We start from the raw sequence: 24,570 nt of genomic DNA, 5'->3' as shown, positions 1-24,570 counted from the left end.
GACAGTTTTAAAATTTTGAGCTGGTCAGCATAAAAAATATTGTACCCTATTATAATGAATGAAGTCATTTTATGATCTGTATACATCATCAGAAATGGATATCACTAGCAGAACAGGCAGAAAGTAATAGGTGTCTTTGAGGAAATACTGTTGATAACCAACTTGCCCCTTGCAAACTTGTATAAGCAACATTTTTATGATTGAAGACCAGACTCTTTCCATACACTCTTTTTCAGTGTTAATGTGAGTGATGTAGATCTGAATTAGGTTTAATTTCACTGGCATATGTCATGAAAATTGTTGTTTTGTAGCAGCAGTACAGTACAATATATAATTTTTAAAAATTACAATAAGAAACATATATAATATAACTTAAATAAGTAATGCATAAGAAAACAAAACAGAAATAGTAGGTGGTGTACATGGGTTCACTGTCCGTTCAGAAACCTGATTGCGGAGAAGAAGAAGCTGTTCCTGAGAGATTGAGTGTGTGCCTTCAGGCTCCTGTACCACCACCTTGATGGTAGCAATGAGAAGAGGGCAGTTCTTGGGTGATGGGGGTCCTTTATAATTCATGCCGCCTTTTTGAGGCATCACCATTTGAAGGTGTCCTTGATGGTGAGGAGGCTAGGACCCATGATGGAGCTAGCTGAGTTTCCAACTTTTTGCAGTTTTTTTCCAATCCTATGCAGTGGCCCCTCCATACCATGCGCTGATACAATCAGTTAGAATCCTCTCTACAGTACATCTGTAGAAATTTGGTGGCATATCAAATCACCTCAAACTTCTAATGAAATATAGCTGCTGTGTGCCATCTTTGTAATTGCATCAGTGTGTTGGGCCCAGTTGTTGGCACCAAGGAACTTAAAACTGCTCTTCCTTTCCGCTGCTGATCCCTCGATGAGGACTGATGTGTGTTCCCTTGGCTTCTCCTTCCTGAAGTCCACAATCTATTCCTTGGTCTTACTGAAGTTGAATGCAAAGTTGTTGATATGACACTACTCAATCAGCTGATTAATCTCACTCCAATTCGCCTCCTCGTCACCATCTGAAATCCTGCCAACAATAGTTGTGTCATCGGCAAATTTAGAGATAGTGTTTGAACTGTGCCTAGCCACACAGTCTTGGGTGTATTTGTATTCATTTAAACACAATCAATTCAGATGGAAGGGAACACTGCTGTTGTGCAAAAAAGAGGAGCTTTTTGGCAGGATGACCAACTCATTTTTCCATGCTTCCTTTCCATTTCACGATCCATATCATCTCTTCATTTTGAGCTTTATTGTCATCATTAGTAAATTGAAAGAACCAAAGAAGCTTCTGATTATATCTATTCTGACTCTGAAACAGCAATCCAAATTTAAATTAATCTTGCTGTTACTGTAACTTTCCAAGATCCAGCAGTTTTTATCTCCATCTGTGATAGAGCATCCGATGTTCACCTTTACTCCAAGTCATTTCCCCTTAGTTTTAATTAGTATTAAGTGATATCAGAATCAGCCTTTAATCGCCAAGTACCTGTGCACATACAAGGAATTTACTTCCGGCAGATGTTGTCTCTCTGCTCATAACAATAATAAAGATAAATATAAATGAAAATATAGATTTTACATACAAGTAGTGCAATCCAAGTAATAGTTAGCCGACAGTTAACCGGCGGTTAACTGTTCAGCAAAGTGACAGCAGTAGGGAAAAAACTTCTCCAGTGCCTATTAGTCTTAGTCTAGAGGGATCTGAAGCGCCTACCAGACGGAAGCAGTTCAAACAGTCCGTGCGCAGGATGGAAGGAGTCCTTTATGATGTTCCCCGCCCTCTTCTTCAACCTGGAAGAGTACAGGTCCACAATAGAGGGCAGGGAGGCTCCAATGATGCGCTCGGCAGTCCTCACTGTGCGCCGTAGTCTGGTTCTATCCTGCTTGGTGGCGGCTCCAAACCACACAGTGATGGAGGTGCACAGGACAGACTCAATGACTGCAGTATAGAACTGCAGCAGCAATTCCTGAGGCAGACCATATTTCCTCAAGAGCCGCAGGAAGTACATCCGCTGCTGGGCCTTCTTCAGGATGGAGTTGATGTTCTGCTCCCACTTCAGATCCTGAGAGATGGTGGTTCCCAGGAACCTGAAGTTCTCCACGGTGGACACAGGGCTACCGAGGACTGTGAGGGGGGACATAACGGGGGATGTCTCCTGAAATCCACTGTCATCTCCTTTGTCTTGAGCGTGTTCAGCTCCAGATTGTTCCGACTGCACCAGAGCGCCAGTTGGTCCACCTGCTGTCGATATGCAGACTCATCACTGTTCTGGATGAGTCCGATGATGGTAGTGTCGTCTGCAAACTTCAAAAGCTTCACATAGGGGTTGGAGGAGGTGCAGTCATTGGTGTAGGGGGAGAACAGCAGTGGAGAGAGGACACACCCCTGGGGGGCGCCGGTGTTGGTGATTCGAGTATCCGAGGTGATCTGTCCCATCCTTACCTGCTGACTTCTGTTGGTCAGGAAGCTGTAAATCCAATCGCAGAGGTCAGGTGGCACAGTGAGGTGAGACAATTTGGAGCAGAGGATATGAGGGACGATGGTGTTAAACGCCGAACTGAAATCCATAAACGGCATCCGAGCATAGGTCCCAGGACGATCCAGATGTTGCAGGATATAGTGCAGTCCCAGGTTGACTGCATCGTCTACTGACCTATTTGCCCGGTAGGCAAACTGCAGGGGATCCACCAGGCTGCTGGTGAGGGTCTTCAGGTGGTTCAACACCAAGCGTTCAAAGGATTTCATGACCACAGATGTCAGTGCGACAGGCCTGTAGTCGTTCAGTCCTGTGATGGTGGGTTTCTTGGGGACCGGGGTGATGGTAGAGCACTTGAAGCAAGTCGGAATCTCACTGAGCTCCAGAGATCTATTAAAGAGCTGAGTGAAGATGGGAGCCAGCTGATCAGCACAGGCTCGTAGACAGGAGGGGGAGACCCCATCTGGGCCTGGAGATTTTCGGGTCTTAAGTCGCTGGAACAGTCGACATACTTCTCCTTCGCTGATTCTAAGCTGTGATCTAGGGGGGCTGGGCAGAGATGGTGGGGAGGTGATTGCAGTGATTGGGGGATGAGTGCCAGTGAGTGATGGTTGAGGGAAGGCAGGAAGAGAGACCGAAGAGGGGGGAGGGACAGATGTAAGATGGACCCTCTCAAATCTACAGTAAAAGGTATTAAGGTCGTCAGCCAAAGCTTTGTTAACCTCAGCAGGGGGGGCAGTGCGTCTCCTGTAGCCAGTGACCTCCTGCAGGCCTCTCCACACCGACAATGAGTCGTTAGCTGAGAAATTATTCCTCAACTTTTCGGTGAAGAGCCGCTTGGCCACTCTGATTTCTCTGGTCAGTGCATTTCTGGCCAGCCTGTACAGGGCCCTATTCCCACTCCTGTGGGCGTCCTCCTTAGCTTGGCGAAGATGTCTGAGTTTGGGGGTAAACCATGGCTTATTGTTGGCGAAGGTCCGGAAAGTTTTTGTGGGTACACATGCATCCTCACAAAAACTGATGTAGGATGTCACAGTGTCTGTCAGTTCATGTATATTGGTGGCTGCAGCTTCAAAGACACCCCAGTCAGTGGTGTCAAAACAGTCCTGAAGTTGCTGTTTCGCCTCAATGGTCCACTTCTTCACTGTCCTCACCACAGGCTTAGCAGATTTAAGTCTCTGCCTATAGACTGGGATGAGGTAGATCAGACTGTGGTCAGAGCGTCCTAAGATATACGATCATTATTCTTTCAGGGACTTCAAAGAAGTACTATTTCACTATGGGCTTATATAAATAGCCAGTTGGAAGAGTTTACTAACCCCTTCTATGTGAATTACTCGAACCACGTGTTGTATCCTGTGGCAAGCATGCGTCATCTAGAGCTTTGGATTGGATACTATATCCGTTGGAACCCAAGGATGAGACCACAGGTAACCAACTTTAAGTGCTTTTGTATAATTCTATGTACTGTGAATGTAATTGATAAAAATAGAGGCTAATATACTACAAACTTACTTGTGAAAGCTATTCATCTCCCAAACTATTATCTTGGGTTCAGTTGAACTTTCTTCTCAACCTTGGCATCTGTTCTTGAGCTGAAGGTCTAATCTGGCTTCTCAAAGACAATTGCCTATATCTCTGTCCATCTCAGCTCATCTGCTGCACCTGATTACATGACTATTCCAAGTAATTGGACAAATACTTTTATAATAGAAAAGGAGAACAAGCTAAGTGTTCTAAGCAAAGTAGACGAGGATTGAATATCTAGTCCAGAATAATTATATCCATGCATTATAGAATAATTTAGCAAAGAGACATGCTTACATTTGGACATTTATGAAAAGCTGTGTAAATTTGCTGAATAATGAGGAGATAGGGATTAGCCATGCGATGTGTAAGGCAATACATTGGGAAGGAAAGGAAATTATATATTATTTGGAATGTGCAATACTAGGTGTAAAATACACAATGCAATCTTGGAATACAAATAACACATACAAAATGCTGGAGGAACTCAGCAAGCCAGGCAGCATCTATGGGAAAGAGTGAGCAGTCAACTTTGTGGGGGACGAAGCACCTCGGCCCACAATGTCGACTCTTTATTGTATTAGAGAGCATTCCTTATGAGAATAGGTCTGAGTGAACTTGACCTTTTTGCCTTGGAGAAACGAAAGCTGAGAGGTGACCTGACAGAGGTGTATAAGATGATGAGAGGCTTTGATTGTGTGGATAGCCAGAAGCTTTATCCCAGGGCTGAAATGGCTAACATGACAGGCCGTAGTTTTAAGCTGCTTGGAAGTAGGTACAAGGGGAATATCAGGTAAGTTTTTAACACAGAGTGGTGGGTGTGTGGAATGCACTGCCAGCAATAGTGGTAGAGGTGGATACAATAGGGTCTTTTAGGAGACTCCTAGATAGGTACATGAAGCTTAGAAAATTAGAGAGCTATGAGGTACAGTAATTCTAGGCAGTTTCTAGAGTAGGTTCCATGGTCAGCACAACATTGTGGGCCAAAAGTATGCTGTAGCTATCTATGATTCTATGATTTTCCATAGATGCTGCCTGACCTGCTGCATTCCTCCAGCATTTTGTGTTTGTTCCTTGGATTTAAAGCATCTGCAGATTTTCTAATGTTTGTGACTGGAATACAAATACATCAGTTACTAAAAGTTGTGCCTCAGGTTAGCAAGGCCATTAAAAAGTCAAACCAAACATTAGCATTTATTTCCAGAGAAATAAAATTAAAAGCTGAGAAAGCTGTCTTACAATATTGTGTACAGGTTTGTTTGCCATATTGGAAAAAGGTACAAAGTGTTGGCTTAAGATCAGAGAAGATTTATGTAGATGACCCTTAAATATAAATATTCAAATAAATGAAAAGGATGAAAGAACTCGACTCCTTTTTTTCTTGAAAACAGAAGGCTTGAAGGGTGACAAATTAGAGAGTTTCAAAATTATTAAAAATTAGGGTAGAAGGGATATTATGAGGAGAGGCTGAATAGACTGGATTGATTTTCCTTGGAGTGGATGAGATTGACCTGATAGGACTGTACAAATTTATGAGGGACCTAGCACAAATAGTAGAAACATTTTCCCTTTTGGGGAGGTATCGAAAACTAGAGGGCATAAGTTTAAGGTAAGGGGCCTTGAGGGGCCTCAAAGGGAAAAGAAAATCACTCAGACAGTGATTGAAACCTGGAACCCACTGCCTGAGTAGGTTGGTGGAAGCAGAGATTTTCATAGCATTTATGTAAGTGCATTTGAATCACCAAGACGTAGAAGGATCTGGACCATATGCTGGTAAATGGAATTAATAATGATGGAACTTGATGGGAGTTGTGGACAAGGTGGGCTTCTGTGTTTTGTGATTCATTTTGACCCTACTTGTGGGATAACTGGAGGCTATAAATATAAAATGATCATAATGAGATGAAATAAAAGTGGTGAGAATTTAGGAGTGGTACCATGCTATGATTGTAGCAAATAATATTAATGTAGCTAATGGGAGGGTGGACAAGCATATGAGCGAGAAGGGAACAAAGGCTTATGCTGATAGATTTAGATGAAGAAAGATGGAGCATAAAAATCTGGCATGGACTAAGTTGGACCAGTAGGCCTTTTTTGTGCAGTTTTTCCAGTGCTAATAGACTACTAGCTAACCTCTCCTCTTCCCCATCTTCTGTAAAGTTAAAGACTTTTAAAAACCTGCTGCCAATATCCCACACCAAGTCCCTTTCATTCATCACCCCTGTCCTGTACAATTTATTCCAATATCATGGAGGGGTTATATTCCCAGAAAACTATTCCTATACCAATTTCCATCTAAGACAAACTCTCTTTTTCCCATTGAATCCCATGCTCTCTAAGTTGAATCCATTCCTTTGGAAAGTCTCTCTCTCAACAGTTTTGCCTCCACGGCTGCACAGTCTATAAGAAAGGAAATTCTGAATATAAAGTGGGCAGAAGAGAAAGCATTTTTGTTTTACTTAATTAGAAATAAATGTTACCTTGTTTGATAAAGTATTGTAAGTATCATTAGAAGAGATGGCTTTTTCAGTTTGCAAAGTAAATACCTTAACTACCTTCCTACTGTGAATCTTCAGCCTGCAATCATTACCCTGGGTAAACTAGATCAGTTTGCGTATATTGTGTTCATATTTTTTTTCATCTCATGGGTGCAGTCTCTTAACTTGAAGGCCTCAAGTTTAGGCAAGAGTTCAGTATTTATACTTCTATGGAGAAAATGAATCTCAGGGTAGAAAATGGAGACATATGTACATAGGTAAATTTACTTTGGACTTCGAAATTCCTATGGAATCTGTACACTAAGTTCTTGACGGAATTCAATACTAGTGTTCAGAATCCATAAGGCCATAAAATATAGGAGCAGAAGTAGGCCATTTGGCCCATTTACATCAGAATCAGGTTTAATATCACTGGTATTTATCATGAAATTTATTGTTTTGCAATAGTAGTATATTGCAATACATTGTAAAAATACTATAAATTACAACAAGAAATGTACTGTTTATAAAAATTGAATTAGTGCAAAAAAAAGAACTAGAGAACTAAAAAAAAAAGAATAGTGAGATAGTGTGGCAACCCACTTCCTAGCGCACTCGAACCGGCTCACAAATAGCCAGTGCACCGGAACAAAGGCCAGTCCCAAAGGGGCGCCAGGTCTGCTTCACCAACAAAGGGAAAAGCCTGCGCGGGATTGTGAGTATGTGCCCCCTACAGCATCCATGCCCGGGGAGGGCGGGATCAGGGAAGCTTTAAAGCAAGGCTGTGAAGTTCGAATAAAATCTTCTTTAACTGCAGTTTACCGACCCCGTGTCGTTATTTTAGCGCTGCGTGTAGCACACCGCTACAATTGGTGACCCCGACGGTCCAAACGATTTTTGGACCGGAGATGACCGACGCCGCATCTGTTCATGCGGTTTCGTTGAAACTGCCAAGCTTCTGGACGCTGCGACCTCACCTATGGTTCCAGCAAGCAGAAGCCCAATTCCACGTTTGGCAGATAACCTCAGAGGACACACGTTACTACTAAGTGGTGAGCTCCCTCGACCAGGACACAGCAACCCAGGTTGAGGAGCTCGTACAGTCTCCCCCAGCGGACGGCAAGTAAACGGAATTCAAAGCCCTGCTCATAAGGACTTTCGGACTCCCACAGCGCGAGCGGGCTGCCCGTTTACTGCACCTGGATGGCTTGGGAGACAGACCTCCATCGGCTTTAATGAATGAGATGTTGTCTCTGGCCAGTGGACACAAACCCTGCCTCATGTTTGAGCAGGCATTCCTGGAGCAGCTGCCCGAGGACATACGCCTGCTGCTGTCCAACGCGGATTTCAGCGACCCCCGGAAGGTGGCAGCCGGGGTGGACTTGCTCTGGAACGCCAAGAAGGTGAGTGGGGCGTCCGTCGCACAGATCACCAGGCCACGCTCCCAGCAGCAAACCAGACCAGGCTCGGCCACAGAGCCTGCTAACCCCAGAGGCAGGGGTGAGGAGCCCAACGAACAATGATGTTTCTACCACCAGTGGTGGGGCGCAGAAGCCTGCCGCTGTAGCCCACCCTGCAAGTTTCCAGGAAACACCAGGGCCAGCTGCTGCTGATGGCTACAGCAGCTGGCCATCGGGATAGCCTCCTGTATGTGTGGGACAAGAGGTCAGGACGCCATTTTTTGGCCAACACCAGTGCTGAGATCAGCGTCTTACCTCCGACGAGTTACGACACCCGTAACGGGGCACCAGGTCCCCCCTAAGGGCCGTGAACAGCAGCACGGTAAGGACCTACGGCACCTGTATGGTGCAGCTACAGTTCGGCTCCAGCCAGTTCACGTGGGACTTCACACTGGCCGCCGTAGCCCAACCTCTTCTGGGTGCGGATTTTTTGCGGGCTCACAGCCTGCTGGTCGACCTGCTGAGGCAGAGACTGGTCCACGCCAAGACCTTTCAGACGTTCTCCCTGGGAGAAGCCCAGTTGCCAGCCCCACACCTCGACTCCGTCACGCTGTCCGACAATGACTTCACCAGAGTCCTGGCGGATTTCCCATCGGTTCTGGCACCGTAGTTCACGGCAGCCATGCACCAACACGGCGTACAGCACCACATCCCGACCCAGGGACCACCCCTCCATGCCCGTGCTCGGCGGCTTCCCCCGGACAAGCTCCGACTGGTGAAGTTCAAGAGGATGGAGGAATTGGGGATCATCCGGCGGTCCGACAGCCCATGGGCCTCCCCCCTGCACATGGTGCCCAAAGCGACAGGGGGCTGGAGACCATGTGGCGACTACCGCAGGCTGAACGAGGCTACCACACCGGACTTTACAGCAAACCTGCACGGCGCACGGATCTTCTCCAAGGTCCGGGGATACCATCAAATCCTGATGCATCCGGACGACGTCCCCAAAACAGCTCTCATCACCCCGTTCGGCCTTTTTGAGTTCCTCCACATGCCGTTCAGCCTGAAGAATGCTGCACAGATGTTCCAGCGGTTAATGGACGCGGTGGGACGCAACCTGGACTTCGCATTCATCTATTTGGACGACATCCTCATAGCCAGCAGCAGTCGTCAGGAGCATCTGTCCCACCTCCATCAACTCTACGCCCGACTGAGTGAGTACGGTCTGTAACGTACCCCGTAACTGGGTCACTTACCAGCAAAGATAGAGAGGTCCGTTGAAGTCTGATGGTACTATTTTTAACAGTATTTATTGATAAAAATACACAAAAATAATATCAATGCAAACGTACAGATAATATACGTCGTCAATACTAAATCTAAAAGCGCGGGTATAATAATAATCAATAAGAAATAGCTCTATCATTGTCTAGGGGATAATGTATTGATATAAAAGTCACTCAAGTTCATTCAAGCTGCAGCTTTTTGGTTGGAGAGAAAGACGGAGGTTTAACTTGCCCATTCCTTTTATGATGTCAATCCTTCGAGAGTCGTTGGGGCTGATTTCCTGTCTGTGGTTAGCTAAAGCTGTGCTTCCGTGGTAAAAGCCCCACCAATTCCGAGGCAAATGGAAAAGGACGCACGTGAGCTTTTCCACCAGCTTTCGCTATTACGCTGTTACAGGAGTTCTAGCATTTCTTCTGGTGCGTCTCAAGGGGCTGTTCCCCAGACCCTCTTTTATCCTGACTCAGAGGGTCTCAGATGTCAATCAGGTTGGGATGATGCAATCCCTCCACCAAGCCCCCCTCGGTTCATTGCCTGGGGCTTCGATGCATCGTGCAGTATTCAATACACAATTCTGTCTCCAAGAGACAATAGCCGTTATCAATGGTTCCGCCTTTCGGAGGCCAGGACACATTCCAAACTCTTTGTGGATTCTGCATGTCTTTCTCTCATTTCCTGGGTCTCCTGAACTGACTTAATAGTGATCTTGCGATTCTCAAAAAGGAGGGGGCCACAGACGTAACAGGTCTAACAATCAACCCGGCCGAATGCCAGTTCGGGCTCGACACCATCGACTTCCTGGGCCACAGGATTACTAAAGACGGGGCGACCCCTCTGCCCGCTAAGGTAGACGTGGTCTGCCATTTCCCCCGACCCACCACAATCAAAGGCCTTCAGGAATTCGTAGGTATGGTCAATTTCTACCACCGCTTCCTCCCTTCAGCTGCCCAAATCATGCGCCCCCTGTTCGCCCTAATGTCGGGTCCGGGCAAGGACATTACCTGGGACGAGGAGTCTGCCGCCGCTTTCATTAAAACAAAAGAAGCCTTGGCAAACACCGCGATGCTAGTGCACCCCAGAATGGACGTCCCTACCGCCCTCAGTGGACACATCTACCACGGCAGTCAGTGGGGTACTGGAGCAACTCATCGTAGGTTGCTGGCAACCTCAGGCGTTTTTCAGCAAACACCTGCGGCTACCCGAGCTCAAATACAGTGCTTTTGACCGGGAACTATTGGCGCTATACCTGGCGATCCGGCATTTCAGGTACTTCTTAGAAGGTAGGCCCTTCACCGCGTTCACAGACCACAAGCCGCTTACCTTTACGTTCACGAAGGTGTCCGATCCCTGGTCGTCCCGCCAGCAGCGCCATCTGTCCTACATCTCTGAATACACGACGGACGTCCGGCACGTCTCAGGTAAGGACAATGTTGTGGCGGACGTGCTCTCTCGCCCTAACATTCATGCCCTTTCCCAAGGGGTAGACTTTGAGGCGCTGGCAGAGGCGCAGCAGGCAGATGAGGAGATCCCGAGTTACAGAACCGCAGTCTCCGGTTTGCAGCTGCAGGACCTCCCCGTAGGCCCAGGTGAGAGGACCCTACTCTGTGACGTCGCCACAGGCCAGCCCCGTGCCGTGTGTCCCGGCACCTTGGCGGCGACGCGTTTTCAACTCCATTCATAACTTAGCGCACCCCTCCATCAGGACAACTGTCCAGATGGTCTCCAGCAGGTTCGTTTGGCACGGACTCCGCAAGCAGGTCAGTGAATGGGCCAGAACGTGCATGCACTGCCAGACGGCCAAGGTGCAGCGGCTCACCAAAGCTCTGCCGCAGCAGTTCCACCCCACCCACTGGCATTTCGACCACATTCATGTGGATATCTTGGGCCCCCTGCCAGTGTTGCACGGAGCGCAGCACCTCCTGACTATCGTGGACCGGTTCACAAGATGGCCAGAGGCGTTCCCGCTCACCGACACCACCTCCGAATCTTGCGCCCGGGCACTGATCGCCACCTGGGTGTCCCGCTTTGGTGTACTGGCCCACATTACCTCCGACAGAGGCGCCCAGTTCACCTCCAGCCTGTGGTCAGCTATGGCCAGCCTTTTGGGGACACAGCGCCTGAGAGGAGCTAACTGGGTGGACGAGCTTCCCTGGGTCCTACTCGGCATCCGCACGGCGCCCAAAGACGATCTGCACACCTTGTTAGCCGACTTGGTGTACGGCGCACCCCTGGTCGTCCCCAGGGAGTTCATACCAGCCCCAAGGGGGCAAGAGGAAGAACCCACAGCAGTCTTGGGCAGACTACGTGAGAGGCTCGGTGACCTGGCCCCCATACCCACTTCACAGCATGGACAGAACCCGACCTGCGTACCCCAAGAACTGCAGAACTGTAAGTTTGTTTTTGTACGAAGGGGCGGGCATCAGCCACCACTGCAACGGCCCTACGAGGGGCTGTTTACGGTGCTCAGGAACAACGGGTCCACGTTCGTGCTGGACTTTGGGGGGAGAGAGGAGGTTTTCACGGTGGACCGACTCAAACCGGCCCATGTGGACTTGGCACAACCGGTTGAGTTTCCGGCACCGCGGCGCAGAGGCCGGCCTCCCAAACAGGATCTGGCCCAGACTGTGGACATTGGGGGGTGTATCGCCGGTTCTGGGGGGCGGGGGGGTTATGTGGCGACCCACTTCCTAACACACTCGAACCGGCTTACAAATAGCCAGCGTGCCGGCAGAAAGGCCAGTCCCAAAAGGGCACCAGGTCTGCTTCACCAACAAAGGGAAAAGCCTGCGCGGGATTGTGAGTACGTGCCCCCTACAGCATCCGCGCCTGGGGAGGGCGGGATCAGGGAGGCTTTAAAGCAAGGCGGGGAAGTTCGAATAAAATCTTCTTTAACTGCAGTTTACTGACTCTGTGTCGTTATTTTAGCGCTGCGTGTAGCACACCGCTACAATAGTGTATATATATTAATTGTCCATTTAAATCTAAAGCCGGAGAGGAAGAACCTGTTTCTGAAATGTCTTCAGGCTCCTGTAAATCCTCCTTGAAGGCAGCAATGGGTAAAGGGTCTGTACTGGGTGATGGGGGTCCTTAATGATGGATGCCGCCTTTTTGAGGCATCTCCTTTTGAAGATGTCCTCGATTCTGGGGAAGCGAGTGCCCATGATAGAGCTGGCAGAGTCTGCAACTCTTTTCCAATTCTGTGCAGAGACCTCTCCATGCCAGATGGTAATGCAACCATCTAGAATGCTCTCTGAAGTTCATCTGTAAAAAAATTACTGGCGTCTTTGGTGACATATAAATCCCCTCAAACACTTAATGAAATATAGCTCCTGTGATGCCTTCTGTATAATTGCATCAATATGTTGGGTCCAGGATACATCTTCAGGGATGTTGACACCAAGGAACTTGAAGCTACTCACCTTTCCCTTTCTGAAGTCCACAATCCATTTCTTGATGTTCAGTACAAGGTGGTCGTTGCAACACCACTCAACCAGCTGATCTATCTCACTACTGTACATCTCCTTATCTCCATTTGAAATTCTGCCAACCATAGTTGTATAGCTGAAATTTGAGCTGTGCCGAGCCACACAATCATGGTTACATGTTCATTAAATTTAATTCCATTACTTTTCTCTTGTCATCTGAAATTTCTGTCTTTTAAGATTCTTGGAAAATCACCGCTGTTTTATCAAAAACAAGAGAAAATCTGCAGATGGTGGAAATCCAAGCAACGTACACAAAATGCTGGAGGAACTCTGGAGGCTTGGCAGTACCTATAGAAAAAAGTCAAAGGGTCTTGGCCCAAAATGCTGACTGTCCTTTTTTCCATAGATGCTACTTGGCCTGCTGAGTTCCTCCAGCATTTTGTGTGTGTGTTGCTGCTTTATCAAAGTTTTTAAGACTCTTGCTTTTACCTCCTCATTATAATAATAATAATAATAATAATTACTTTATTGAGCACATGTGGGAAACTCTTTTGTTACAGCAGCAACATTTAAAAGCACGCATAGCAGTGTGCAGAATTAATTAATAAAAACAGAGAATATACACAATAATAATGTAACAATATACACTAATGTGCAATAATACTGTACAAAATAATAAAGCAGAGACTTTTATACTTTGACATGTGTTCTCCTGTCACTCAGAGGTAAGTTGTTGTATATGCTTATTGCATTTGATAGGAAACATCTTCTGTAACGATCCCTGTGACAGCGGAGCTGAATGAGTGTTTAAAAAGGTGCTCTGCTGCTTATTCAGTAGGTCATGGAAAGATGTGCCAGATTTTCCATAATGGATAACGGTTTCTTTAGTGACCTCCTCTTCAACACTAACTCAAAATAGTCCAGATTGTAGCCAAGGACGGCTGCAGCCTTTCTGATGAACTTATTCAGTCTTTTTGCATCACCAGCACCGATGCTGTTCCCCCAACATAAAGCTGCAAAGGAGACCGCACTCACTACAAACAGACGGGTAAAAGATCTCCAACATCCTGCTGCTCGCGTTGAAGGATCTTAGCTTCCTTAGAAAATAGTCTGCTCATCCCCTCCTTGTAAATAGCCTTGGTGTTAGTTTTCCAGTTAAGTCTGTTGTCAAGCTGAACACCCAGGTATTGGTACTCCTCCATTATTGCAAACTCTTCTCCCTGAATTTATACAGGACTCATCACAGTCCTCTTCCTCTTAAAATTAATCACCATCTCCTTGGTTTTGGCCATACTCAGGAGCAGGTGATTCCTCCCGCACCACTCCACAAACTTGTCCACCAGTGCCCTCTACTGTGACTCCTGCCCACAGAGAACTTCTGCAAGTGGCAAGACATTTGTACTGAGTAATGTGGTTTGGTGTTGAATTTTGTAGCTTGAGCTTTAATGAAACCTTTAATGAAATGCTTGTTGTAGTTATGTTTTCGTGCATGCAAAAAATATATCAATTGCTTGTCCAAGTCTGCTATATTCATAGTTAGTTGCTGAGTTTATGATTTAAAAAAAGTTACAATATTTTCATTATCCATTAAAATTAATTACTTGGGATGAAAACTGATTGGAAATTTCCAGTTTAAGATGTTGCTGGTGAAACACAGTGATGACTTGCAGGCAGCAAACAAAACTACTAACTACTTTATTAATCACCCTTTTTCTGGCAAATGATCACGGCAGTTAGTAGTGTGTAACTTCCTTTTCGGAGCTGAGCTTTTGAACCTCCTGTACAAGCTGGCATTTTTGTTGTGTGAACTGAAGTCTCGAAGGTGCAGGATGGTTGCAGTGTGGTGTGTGTGTGCCAAATTGAGGCATTGGGGTCTGGGCCCCAAGAGTGGGGTAGAAGCCAATATTTGACCATTGATAGAACAGAGTTGGAGGCAATTTGAAATCGAAGAACCGAGGTAAGACAGAGTTAAGTCAGCAGGGCCTGGCCCGAGAGCAAGGAAAAAGCCGTTGTTTGACTGACTTAAGCGCTGGACCAGATTGGAAAGGTCGAGTATGGGCCAAATCAAGGCGTCGGGTCCCACACCTGAGAGTGTATGGAAGCAGCAGGGGCTGGTTCTGAGAACAATGAACAACCTGCTGTTTGACTTAAGCGCTAGGCCAGATTGAAAAGGTCAGGGTGTCAGGGCGGGTGGCAAAATAAAGGCTTGTGAGGTTTACTCATCTTTGTGCTGAAACCTACAACTAACTAGCTCCTGAATCGGCTGTGGACTCACTTTTGTGAACTTCAGTTCTGAATGTTATTTGCTTACTTTTACTGTTTGCACCATTTGTTCTTTTTTCTGCACAGTGGGTCTTTTTAAAATGGGTTCTATTGGGTTGCTTTGTTTTGTGGCTGCCTATAAGGAGACGAATCTCAAGGTTGTATTTAGTATTTATACTTTATTAACAAATGTATGTTGAACTTTGAAATTTAGGTCCTCTTTGGACATGGAACATAGTACAGCATAATAAGGCATTTTGGTACACAGCACAGATGTTGTGCTGAATTAGATAAGTGAAGCCCGCTTGGTTTACTTAAAGAATTGCTCCCCAAATTCATGTGATTTCTTGGGGGTGGGGGAAAGCTAAGTAAATTTATAAATATTGTCAAAGAAAACAAATTTGCCAATGGAAGTACATTGCACTATTTTAATCGTTCCTTTCTGAATACAGGAGCCTATTCATCAGCGTTACAAGGAGCTTTTGGCAAAGCGAACAGAGCTTCAGAAAAAAGTAGAAGAATTACAGCGAGAAGTTTCTAACAGATCTGCTTCCTCATCAGAGAAAGCGGGCTCACCATCACGTTCAGTTACACCAGAGCAGACTGCTGTTTGAAACTTGAATACATTAAAGAATATATTAATAGGTGAGGGCAATATATACAAGGCTCTTCTGAAGCTTTAAGAAAAAAATATTCATGCATTCAACCAAGGATATATATGCAAGATTACTTTAACTTATAAATATATCTTTTTAGTAAGAACAATAATTGCTATTTGAAACAAATATTTCAAGTGTTGCAAGCAGATAGACTATGAAGCAGTTTGTTGATTTGGAAGCAAGTTTTATTTTGTTGCACTGATAAGATTAACTACCATTGTTCTCTTTAATTCTAAGATTAGCATTTAAACTTGTAGCCAATAATCAGTGTGTTCATATGTTTTAGATCTGTTTGCTTTCTGTAGTTTGCCACTACAGTTCCCAACTGTTCCATACTGGGTTTCTTGCCTCCCTCTCTTTTAACAGGAGGGATAATAAAACAAATGATAATTCAACATACCTGGTAGGTAAGAAACATGTTAAAGTATATGTGTGGTAAAATATATATGGAAAAACTATTGTAAGGGGAAAAATGACTTCTATAACTGTGCAGGTATGTTGACTGTGACCAGAAATGGTAATTTACTCACTCTGTGCTGTGTAGACTTTTTAAAAAATGTTAGTTTTATATCTTATTCAAATCAAATTGCCATTTTGGTATTGCAAAAATATTGCTACCATTGTATTGTAACTCAGTTCACATTTGCACTGGATTGATCAGTACAACTAAAAGTACTGAAAATCAGTTATGTATTTTTCTATCTGAAATATATTGTATATTAAACTATGACAGCCAAGTTTCCATTGACCAAAACCAACTGTCCTGATGGCAAGGCACATGAGAAACACAGCTAGTGCCACCTTGTTTTTTTTTGTGTGTGTGTAAACAACCAGCTTTCTTGAATCCTTTCTTTAATCTGGCATTAGGCATGTACTTGAACAGAGCATTTTTTAATGCACAAAAAAATTATTTTGTTAAATTGTATTTTCATATATATATATAGAAGCTTTAGAAATTAGTTACGTTAGTAAAATGTCTAGTTTTTTTGAATAAATTGGGAAATGTATCTAAAACATGAAATTTGTAGTGTAGGCTCAATCATTAAACCAAACCTGTATTTCAGGATTATGTTACTGGGGTGTAAGTAACCAGATTACTGCTGTGTGTAAAGGTATTTCAGGAATTACTGATATCAATTTAGAAAGCTAAATTATGATGAATCTTCTGTATGTATCTGTCCTAATCTTAAAAAAAAACAATTTATGATTAATTATATTGAAAATGATTCAGCCCATTTTGGGGCTGAAAACTACACTCAATGACTTCAAACATTTAGTTTTCAGGTTAAATTCTTGCTACATTTTGCCTGATTAGCAGTTTCACATTTTAGGTCCAAGATTTGTCAAGAGTGTTAATCTAAATTAGCATATTCCAAATAATACTATCATATAGTCTGCTAATGTTGGTCTATTGCAAACCTTGCTGCTAAGGTCATAAAAGGTTACTGATTATTGCAAATTCAACAGCACCAAAGCATCAGCAATCTATCTCCTTTGAAGGAAAAGTAATTGGATTTTAGAATTTTAGCTTTTATGTGTTAAATTTAATAGATCTAATCCAAATTTAATCTAGTTAAATGTACTGATGTGAGTACAAGAATTTCTGCTGCTTTAATCTAACTTGCACAGAAAATATGTATATGTAAGTAAAAATATTTACTTCCTTAGAATCTTTCTTAAGCAGTAGAGCATGACTGCGGGTTTAAGGATGCAGGAGGTTTTGGGCAAAGATGAGAGGGGATCTGATTGAAACGTATAAGATTATTAAGGAATTGGACACGCTAGAGGCAGGAAACATGTTCCCGATGTTGGGGGAAGTCCAGAACCTGAGGCCACAGTTTAAGAATAAGGGTAGGCCATTTAGAACAGAGTTCAGGAAAACTTTTTCACCCAGAGAGTTGTGGATCTATGGAATGCTCTGCCTCAGAAGGCAACGGAAGTCAATTCTCTGGATGCTTTCAGGAAAGAGTTAGATAGAGCTCTAAGATAGCGGAGTCAAGGGATATGGGGAGAAGGCGGGAACAGGGTACTGACTGTGGATGATCAGCCATGATCACATTGAATGGCAGTGCTGGCTCGAAGGGCTGAATGGCCTACACCTGCACCTATTGTCTATAATAAATTACACATGGATAAAATCATTTAATTCTCATCATTCCCTCAATTACAACGAGCAATAGAAAAGAAGTGAAAGAAAGAAAGACTCCAAAGTGCAGGCTTTACTGCATTTTATTGATACTAAAGCATCTATGTAATTGCAAAAATAACCATTTTATTTTTATCATATCAGAATTTATTTTGAATTATTTAGGACATAAATTACCTTTCAAAGTGGGCCAAAATAACATTGTAATTGTGCAAATATTTTTATAATTTTAGTAAAAAAGACTGGTTTTGACTAATTGATGTTCTTTGAGTAGATATTCTGGGAGAATATTTAAATGACTGATGTTCATACATTGCCAGAAATTGATTTGACTGTCTGAAGGTAGTTGGATTGAGAGGACATTTTCAAATTGAAGCTAGAAATCTGCTATAAACAAGGCAAGCCACTTATAACTGAACATTATCAGATCAATTGAAAGTATTTTTCTTTCATGTAAGTTATCTCCTAAATGTGTACTACTATGTACAATATTATTTAAGGAAACAAAATCTGAAACGTCTCAGCTTCATTTCATTTTCTAAAGTAAGACTGAGCTTAACTCTGAAAACCTGTAATCATTTTTCCCCAGAAAATGGTTGGTTTGACATCTGACACACCTGGTTATGTTTCTTGCATAGCCATTAAGCTTACTAGGTCCATCTTCCAGTGCTCCCTTTAAATTCACCAGAGGGCCTGTCCCTGTTCCCCCGTTTAAACATGGCTCACTGAAGAATTATTATACTACAGCATAACAAAAATAGTCATTGTGGTATTAATAGGAATAATATATAGTCTGGAAAATCTGCAAATCAGGTTCCTCCAAAGTTGCAAAAGTGAGGAATTATCAGAATTTTACTAAAATAATACGAGAACATCTATTAACACCAGGCCCATGCAAGTATACTTCAAAAACAGTTGGGGAGAGAAAGAAAAATACCAAATAGTCATATTGAGTGTGATTTGTTATTGAAGACAGTTGGGACAGGATTTCCGAAAAGAAACACTGTAGGTTTGAATGCTATAAATAGTGAGCATGTTTTTGTTTTATAAAAGGTCTCCTACCTGAAAGTCAGTCTAATTGGCTCCCTAATGTGCAGAACGCTCCAAGGATAGTACAGTTTATGAGCAAATATTTTTCCTGGTGTTTAAGTTGCACATTGCCACAGAAGGGAGGTACATTGTGGGATGGGTCAAAGTTAAGTGAATGACAGGTAGAAACAATTTTTGTTGTACGAGCAGTAAGTAGAAGCTTGGTTTCCTGAGCACCTTGCAACTAACTGTATTTGGCATGTACAAAATCTGTAGCCGATGTAGCAAAGTGAGCACCCCACCTCTAAGCGTAGGTAGGGTATCCACTTAACTGAAACTTTGCGTGTTTGTTAAAAACAGAAGAAGCCAAATTCAAGACTTGGATTTGAATAATTTTACACCTTAATACAATTTTTTTTCAGTGTTAAAATTACATTTGTGCGGTTGCAAATGGAAAATTCTCAACTACATGGAAAGGTGGGCAAGTCCTGTTCCCTGAGATGTATACCTTAAGATGTTTATCGGCAGATTGCAATTAACTCTTATTACTTCCTTTATTCTGGATGAATTTCATAATTAATGATGAAACAAATCAAACTCATCTCAGTCTGTAGTTTTAGGTTTCACAAATTACCATATAAGACTTCTCCTTTTGGTTGAATATATTATTGTTAAATATATGTAAAACAGAAGTAAACAAAACTAGAATTGTTAAAATGTTCAGTTAAATCCTGAATGTACTTTGATGTAATTTATTAGACAGTTCTAATTGATAAGGTTTACCATTTTTGATGTTTGTCTGAATGATCTTTTACTATATCCCTGATCTATGTTGAATTTTCTGATTTGAATAAGCAGGAGCAATGAAGAGTGTTAAGGAAAGATAATTAGGTTAGAGTATAAATTCCCATCTTATTCTCTAGTGACCTTTGCTTGAAGTAAACACACATTTTAGAGGGGAATAAGAGCACATTTGATGTGATATTTTCCATTTCAACTGACTTACCAACACAAATGAATGCCAGTCTGCTGTGCAAGTTTTTATTTATTCATTTTTCAGGATTTGAATGCTGCTGGCAAGGCTAGCATTTATGAGACATTCCTAAGTGTCCTTGAGAAGGTTGTGCAAGGGCATTTAAGAGTCAACCCCTTTAGTTGGCTGTGAAGTATCAGCAAGATCATGTCAGGATAATAGGTCTTCTCCCCTTTTAATATTAATTTAACTTACGCAGTTGTATTGGTGGATTTAAATGTTTTGTCCCTCTGTCTGATTGATAATCTCATTATTGGTCTGTCACTGGAGTTTGCAATCCTTAAATCCACAAAACTGTCTTTCTTTCGATGACACTTTTAAAGAGGTTTATCTGAAATGTAAGAATAGAAAGGATAGAGGTTTGCAATCAAAAAGGCATGCTGTGATTGATCAAAAAAACTTTTTAGGAAAGTGATTTTGCTACTTGCCCCAAATCATTGAAGAACAGTGCTAGTTAGAAAAGCTTTCTTAGTGAACCACCTTGCGATTATTGGACATAAGTAACATCTTGTGTTCTTGTCAACTCTCCACATAATATGGTGTGTAAAGTGTGATTTATTAAAATTCTCTAGGTAATCACCTACATTTATGCAATATAGAAACCAACATTTGGTCTATGCAAATGTTAAGATTTTTAATTTTATATCTAACAGTAAAAGTACAGCAACATTTCATAACTTCCTTGAATGTGCAGATTAGTATAAAAATAACATTGCTTCATCCCTTATCGCAGCTTTTATTCCACAGTATTTCTTCTTTGGTGCGGGCTTATGTTGAAGTTCATCATTTTGTACAATGGATACTTTAAAGTAAATTCAAATGAAAAGTAAGTTTTTTATACAAGCAACAATGTATTACAAAGCCCGCTCATTGTCTTCAATTGAGTTGAATTATTTCAAAAATGTTTACCCATGTTATAATTTCTATGGATATATTGTTGATTTTCTTAAAATTGTACTACAGCTGAATCCAAATGGGCACAACTGTTCTGAGATCATAGAGGGCAATCCAGTTTGTCTGCTGAACCCTCTGGAAATCTGCAATCATCTGGTCAACCATTTCTTAAGTAATTTTTTGCTTCTGTCTTGGAAATGAGGTGCTTCCTACTTATTTTTACCATTTGTAATAATCTGTATTGGTTTAAGCATTGTTTAAAAACTCAGGATAAATCTCCATATTCCATAAGAATGCTAAATAGCAAATTCTCAAAGTAAGCATTAAAAAAAAAGTTATGATGGTTTTCAGCTTGGTTAAAAATTTAGATAATGTCTAGTTTATCGCCAGTAACAATTAAAATTACTCTGCTGTATTCCCAGCTTCAAGCTGTAAAAACAATATGCACTATGTATTGATAGAAGCAAGTTATATGAATTATAGAAGCAGAAATTACTCTTAAAGTGCACTGTATTTTTAAACCATATTCTTCCAGCTGCTGCTATACTATCCTAATAAAGACTTGTGTGAGGCAGAAGATATTGCTGTCATTTATTACAACACTCTCCACAAAGCCCTATTTGGTGAGCTTAGAGCAATTCTAACAAAAACTGCAGGAAGTATTCAGCTGTGTCAGTGGGAGATTATGTCTTTTATCATTGCCCCACTGTACAATCATAATGAAAGAGTTGCCTTCATCAGATTACATTTGGACCCAACCCACTTTAAATTAGCATCTTCTCCAAGTAATTTTGCTGTTTTCTGTTGTTTCAAAAATGTAATTGATTTCTGGCTATTAAGGGAATAAAAGAGATCCAGGGATAGGGCTAGAAAATGGCTTTGAGGAAGATCAGCCATTACCTCACTGAATGAAATAGGCTGTAAGGGCTAAATGTGTTCATAAAAAAGACAATTGCCACTAAAGAAACTTAATATGAAACTTAAGCTAGCTATTCAATAATCACAAAAACCAAGCTCACTAATGGAATATTATTGAGTTGTTCAAAATGCAAGATTTAAATATTTATAATGTTTTCTTCCAGTTCATGTTTGACATACATTCAGATTTTGAATTTAGAAAACCCTGTTTTATTTCACATTTGATCACAAGATTACACTTCCAAGTAAAATCACTTACACCTTTAGCAATTTCATATCCTTATCTCCACAGATGACATGTTGGCCTGTACTGAATTACATTCCATTTCCCACTTAATATAAATACAGTTTAACCATTCTTATAGGTGTGCAAAGAAAAAATAAATGACTCAAACCTATCCAAAAGATTTCACATATTCAGGTGGGTGCTCAAAAGCAGTCTAAAATATTAGTACAACTTCATCATAAGTTACAAAAGAAGCATTATATAAGCTTGAATATGGAAATTTAGCTACTAAACTAAACTAATGTTTTAGTAACTTAGTAATCTCGTATGTTGAAAAATTCCTGTGAGCTCAGCCACCATCTTACTGACAGATGGGTAAATGATACAATCCATTCAAGCCAAAGAAATATTAAAATCAGGACAATCATGATACTTATCACCATTAATATAGTACAAATCCCATTAAATTATGGCATGTATTGCATAATACTGTATACTTAGGAAACAAACCACCTGCTACAAGCAAAACAAGAATAAAATCCCATTTGGTGAACTTAATGCAGACACTACAAATAGTTCACAAGGCAAGTCACAATAAGCAGAGTTAGAAAGAGCTCTCTAAAAAGGTGCAGCAAAACAGTTTTTAAAAACTCACCACCCACTTTTTCAAATTATTCATTTATCTATTATATAATGAATGGAAAAATGTAGAACACATTAGGTCCTAATAAGATTAATTTGCTAGACACACTGCTTCATGTGTGCAAAGCCCTCAAGAAGAATTGAAGGATTTTCCCACACTTAAAAAGAGGTCCAGCATAAACAAAATATCATCCAGTCTTAAGAGTTCAAAATAGATGAAATTAGTTGTTCCAATCTTACCTAAAGCAAAAATTTAGGTTTAATTAATAAAGTGCTGCAAGCACACAGGTTTTGTATAAATAGTTAACAGCCACCCATCAAATCGTGCAAGAATGTAACATAGACTTAAAAAGTTGTGGAGGGGATAACTTTTTGCTGTACAGCATCATCAAAAATATAAAAATATTAACATGGTCTATTAAATTTTAAAAACCAGATCAAAAACTCTGCATATTTTATATACAGAAAATTATCTGCAATTGTATACTTAACAAAATACAAAAAAAATGCATTGTCACTTTAAATGAGTTTATCTTCTGAATACATTATTTGGATAGGCTTCCCTGAGTACATCAACCTGCAGATAAAAATTAAGTTCAGTTGCAGCTTAAAATTTAAAAGCATTGCTGAACTTTGGTCCATATTAATTGTCATCAAACTTTGCTTAAATATAAGGGCAGTATTTATAGGAGAAAATAATGTTAAGCTGCAAGTGACCAATTTGAGTCTTTGATTCATTTTTCAACTTCCCAAATAAGTGATATACATGAAACTGTACACCTGCAACTTGGAAGAGCACATGTGCAAAAGATACAACACTGAAATTACAAGGCATCATTACAGAAATGCACTGGTCCACTCAACTAGGATCAATTTTGTTCTTATAAAAGTGTATGGTCTTGAAATTTTGCATTCAGAAGACATAATAACTTAGTCTTACTGTGAAGAGTGGAATTAAATAATTAAAATTCTTACAGCCCAGAAGTTGTTAACTTCAAAAAGAATTTCATTGGCTGTAAAGATGACCAAGTTGGCGTAAACAAACATAGTGTGAACTTTATGACTTCAGTAACCCCAATTCACATCATCTTTTCGGAGTGTAGTTTGTAAAGTCTGCATATCCCTTAACAAGCAAAGGTTGCCCTTTGTTTTATTTCCTGGTCGTACTTTAATAGCAGAAGCATCTTTTCCTTTAGTTGTTACAGTTGTTGTAACTTGCACTTCATTTACACCACGTGTTTTTCTCTGACTTGTCATTCCTCCGGCAGAATGCTTTTTCCTCATTGTGTCCTGGAATTTTTTGAGCTAAAAGAGGAAAATAGACTTTGAATCAAAGAACTAAAGGAGGAAGGATTCAGCAAATATTATTAATTTATTATTTAATTTAGCATCATCCTGGTTCAGTGGTAGTAAACCTGCCCCAAGGCAACAGGTTGTGGAATGAAGTCCTATTCCAGAGTTACCGCAAGGTGTTCCAGATAGAATCTCCAGTGTAACTTGAGTGTTGCACTATTAGTGATGCTTTCAGACAAGACTTTAAATTCATGTTCTGTCTATAGCATCAGACATAAACACACTAGTATTTGAAAAATATCCTCAAAGATTGGCAGTTCTATTTTCTGCATTCCAATAGTTCATGTACATAGATGATGTACATCTACGTTCATGTACATAGAAGATATCTTTGGGATGAGGCAAAAGTTCAAGTAAAATATCAGATTTTGAATTTGATCAGGCACTGTTAATCAGTATAAACCAGAAATAATAGTACTCCACATCATGACAGGCTTGACTAAATAATACCCCTGGTCAGCAATGGCATTAAATGATAAACTTCAAAGTGTTAAGTGATAAAATATAAATTATGTTGTGAATTGAATGAGAAATAATAGCAGAAGACTATACAAGCCTGAGTGCGCTTCACCATTCAATGAAGTCCTTTCTGATCATGGCCTCAGCTCCATTTCCCTTATCATTCTCAACTCCCTTAATTGATTACCTTTATCTAATACAGGACACTAGTGTTTAAGCATTTTTTTCTGCTGCAAAGACAAATCCTTGAAATATATGGGGTACAAAAATATTTGATTTTGTTGTTGGGGAGAAAAATATCAACCAATGACTAATTTTGTGTTTTGA

The 24,570-nt window shown here is 41.5% G+C and overlaps 2 protein-coding genes across 9 annotated transcripts in view; one reads left to right on the top strand and one right to left on the bottom strand.

Moving 5' to 3' along the window:
• mtmr2 (myotubularin related protein 2) overlaps positions 1-20,277 on the top strand; it is a 111,230-nt gene extending 90,953 nt beyond the window's left edge. For all 5 annotated transcript variants that reach the window (XM_059964644.1, XM_059964646.1, XM_059964645.1 and 2 more), the window contains 2 exons: positions 3,763-3,939; positions 15,337-20,277. In XM_059964644.1, the coding sequence (XP_059820627.1) occupies positions 3,763-3,939; positions 15,337-15,498 (339 nt within the window). In that variant the 3' untranslated portion in view covers positions 15,499-20,277. The remainder of the gene's footprint in view (positions 1-3,762; positions 3,940-15,336) is intronic.
• The window catches only part of LOC132391442 (centrosomal protein of 57 kDa-like), a 35,260-nt gene continuing 30,639 nt past the window's right edge, over positions 19,950-24,570 (bottom strand). For 3 of the 4 annotated variants that reach the window (XM_059964650.1, XM_059964648.1, XM_059964651.1), the window contains exon 11: positions 20,427-23,736. In XM_059964650.1, coding sequence (XP_059820633.1) covers positions 23,497-23,736 — 240 coding nt within the window. In that variant the 3' untranslated portion in view covers positions 20,427-23,496. Of the gene's footprint in view, positions 20,083-20,426; positions 23,737-24,570 lie in introns of those variants that run through there. The other variant, XM_059964649.1, reaches the window with a different exon arrangement.

This window comes from Hypanus sabinus, chromosome 3 (assembly GCF_030144855.1).
Source record: "Hypanus sabinus isolate sHypSab1 chromosome 3, sHypSab1.hap1, whole genome shotgun sequence".
Lineage (NCBI taxonomy): Eukaryota > Metazoa > Chordata > Chondrichthyes > Myliobatiformes > Dasyatidae > Hypanus > Hypanus sabinus.
Note: the sequence above shows the minus strand (reverse complement) of the source record. Positions and strands in the feature narration are given on the sequence as shown.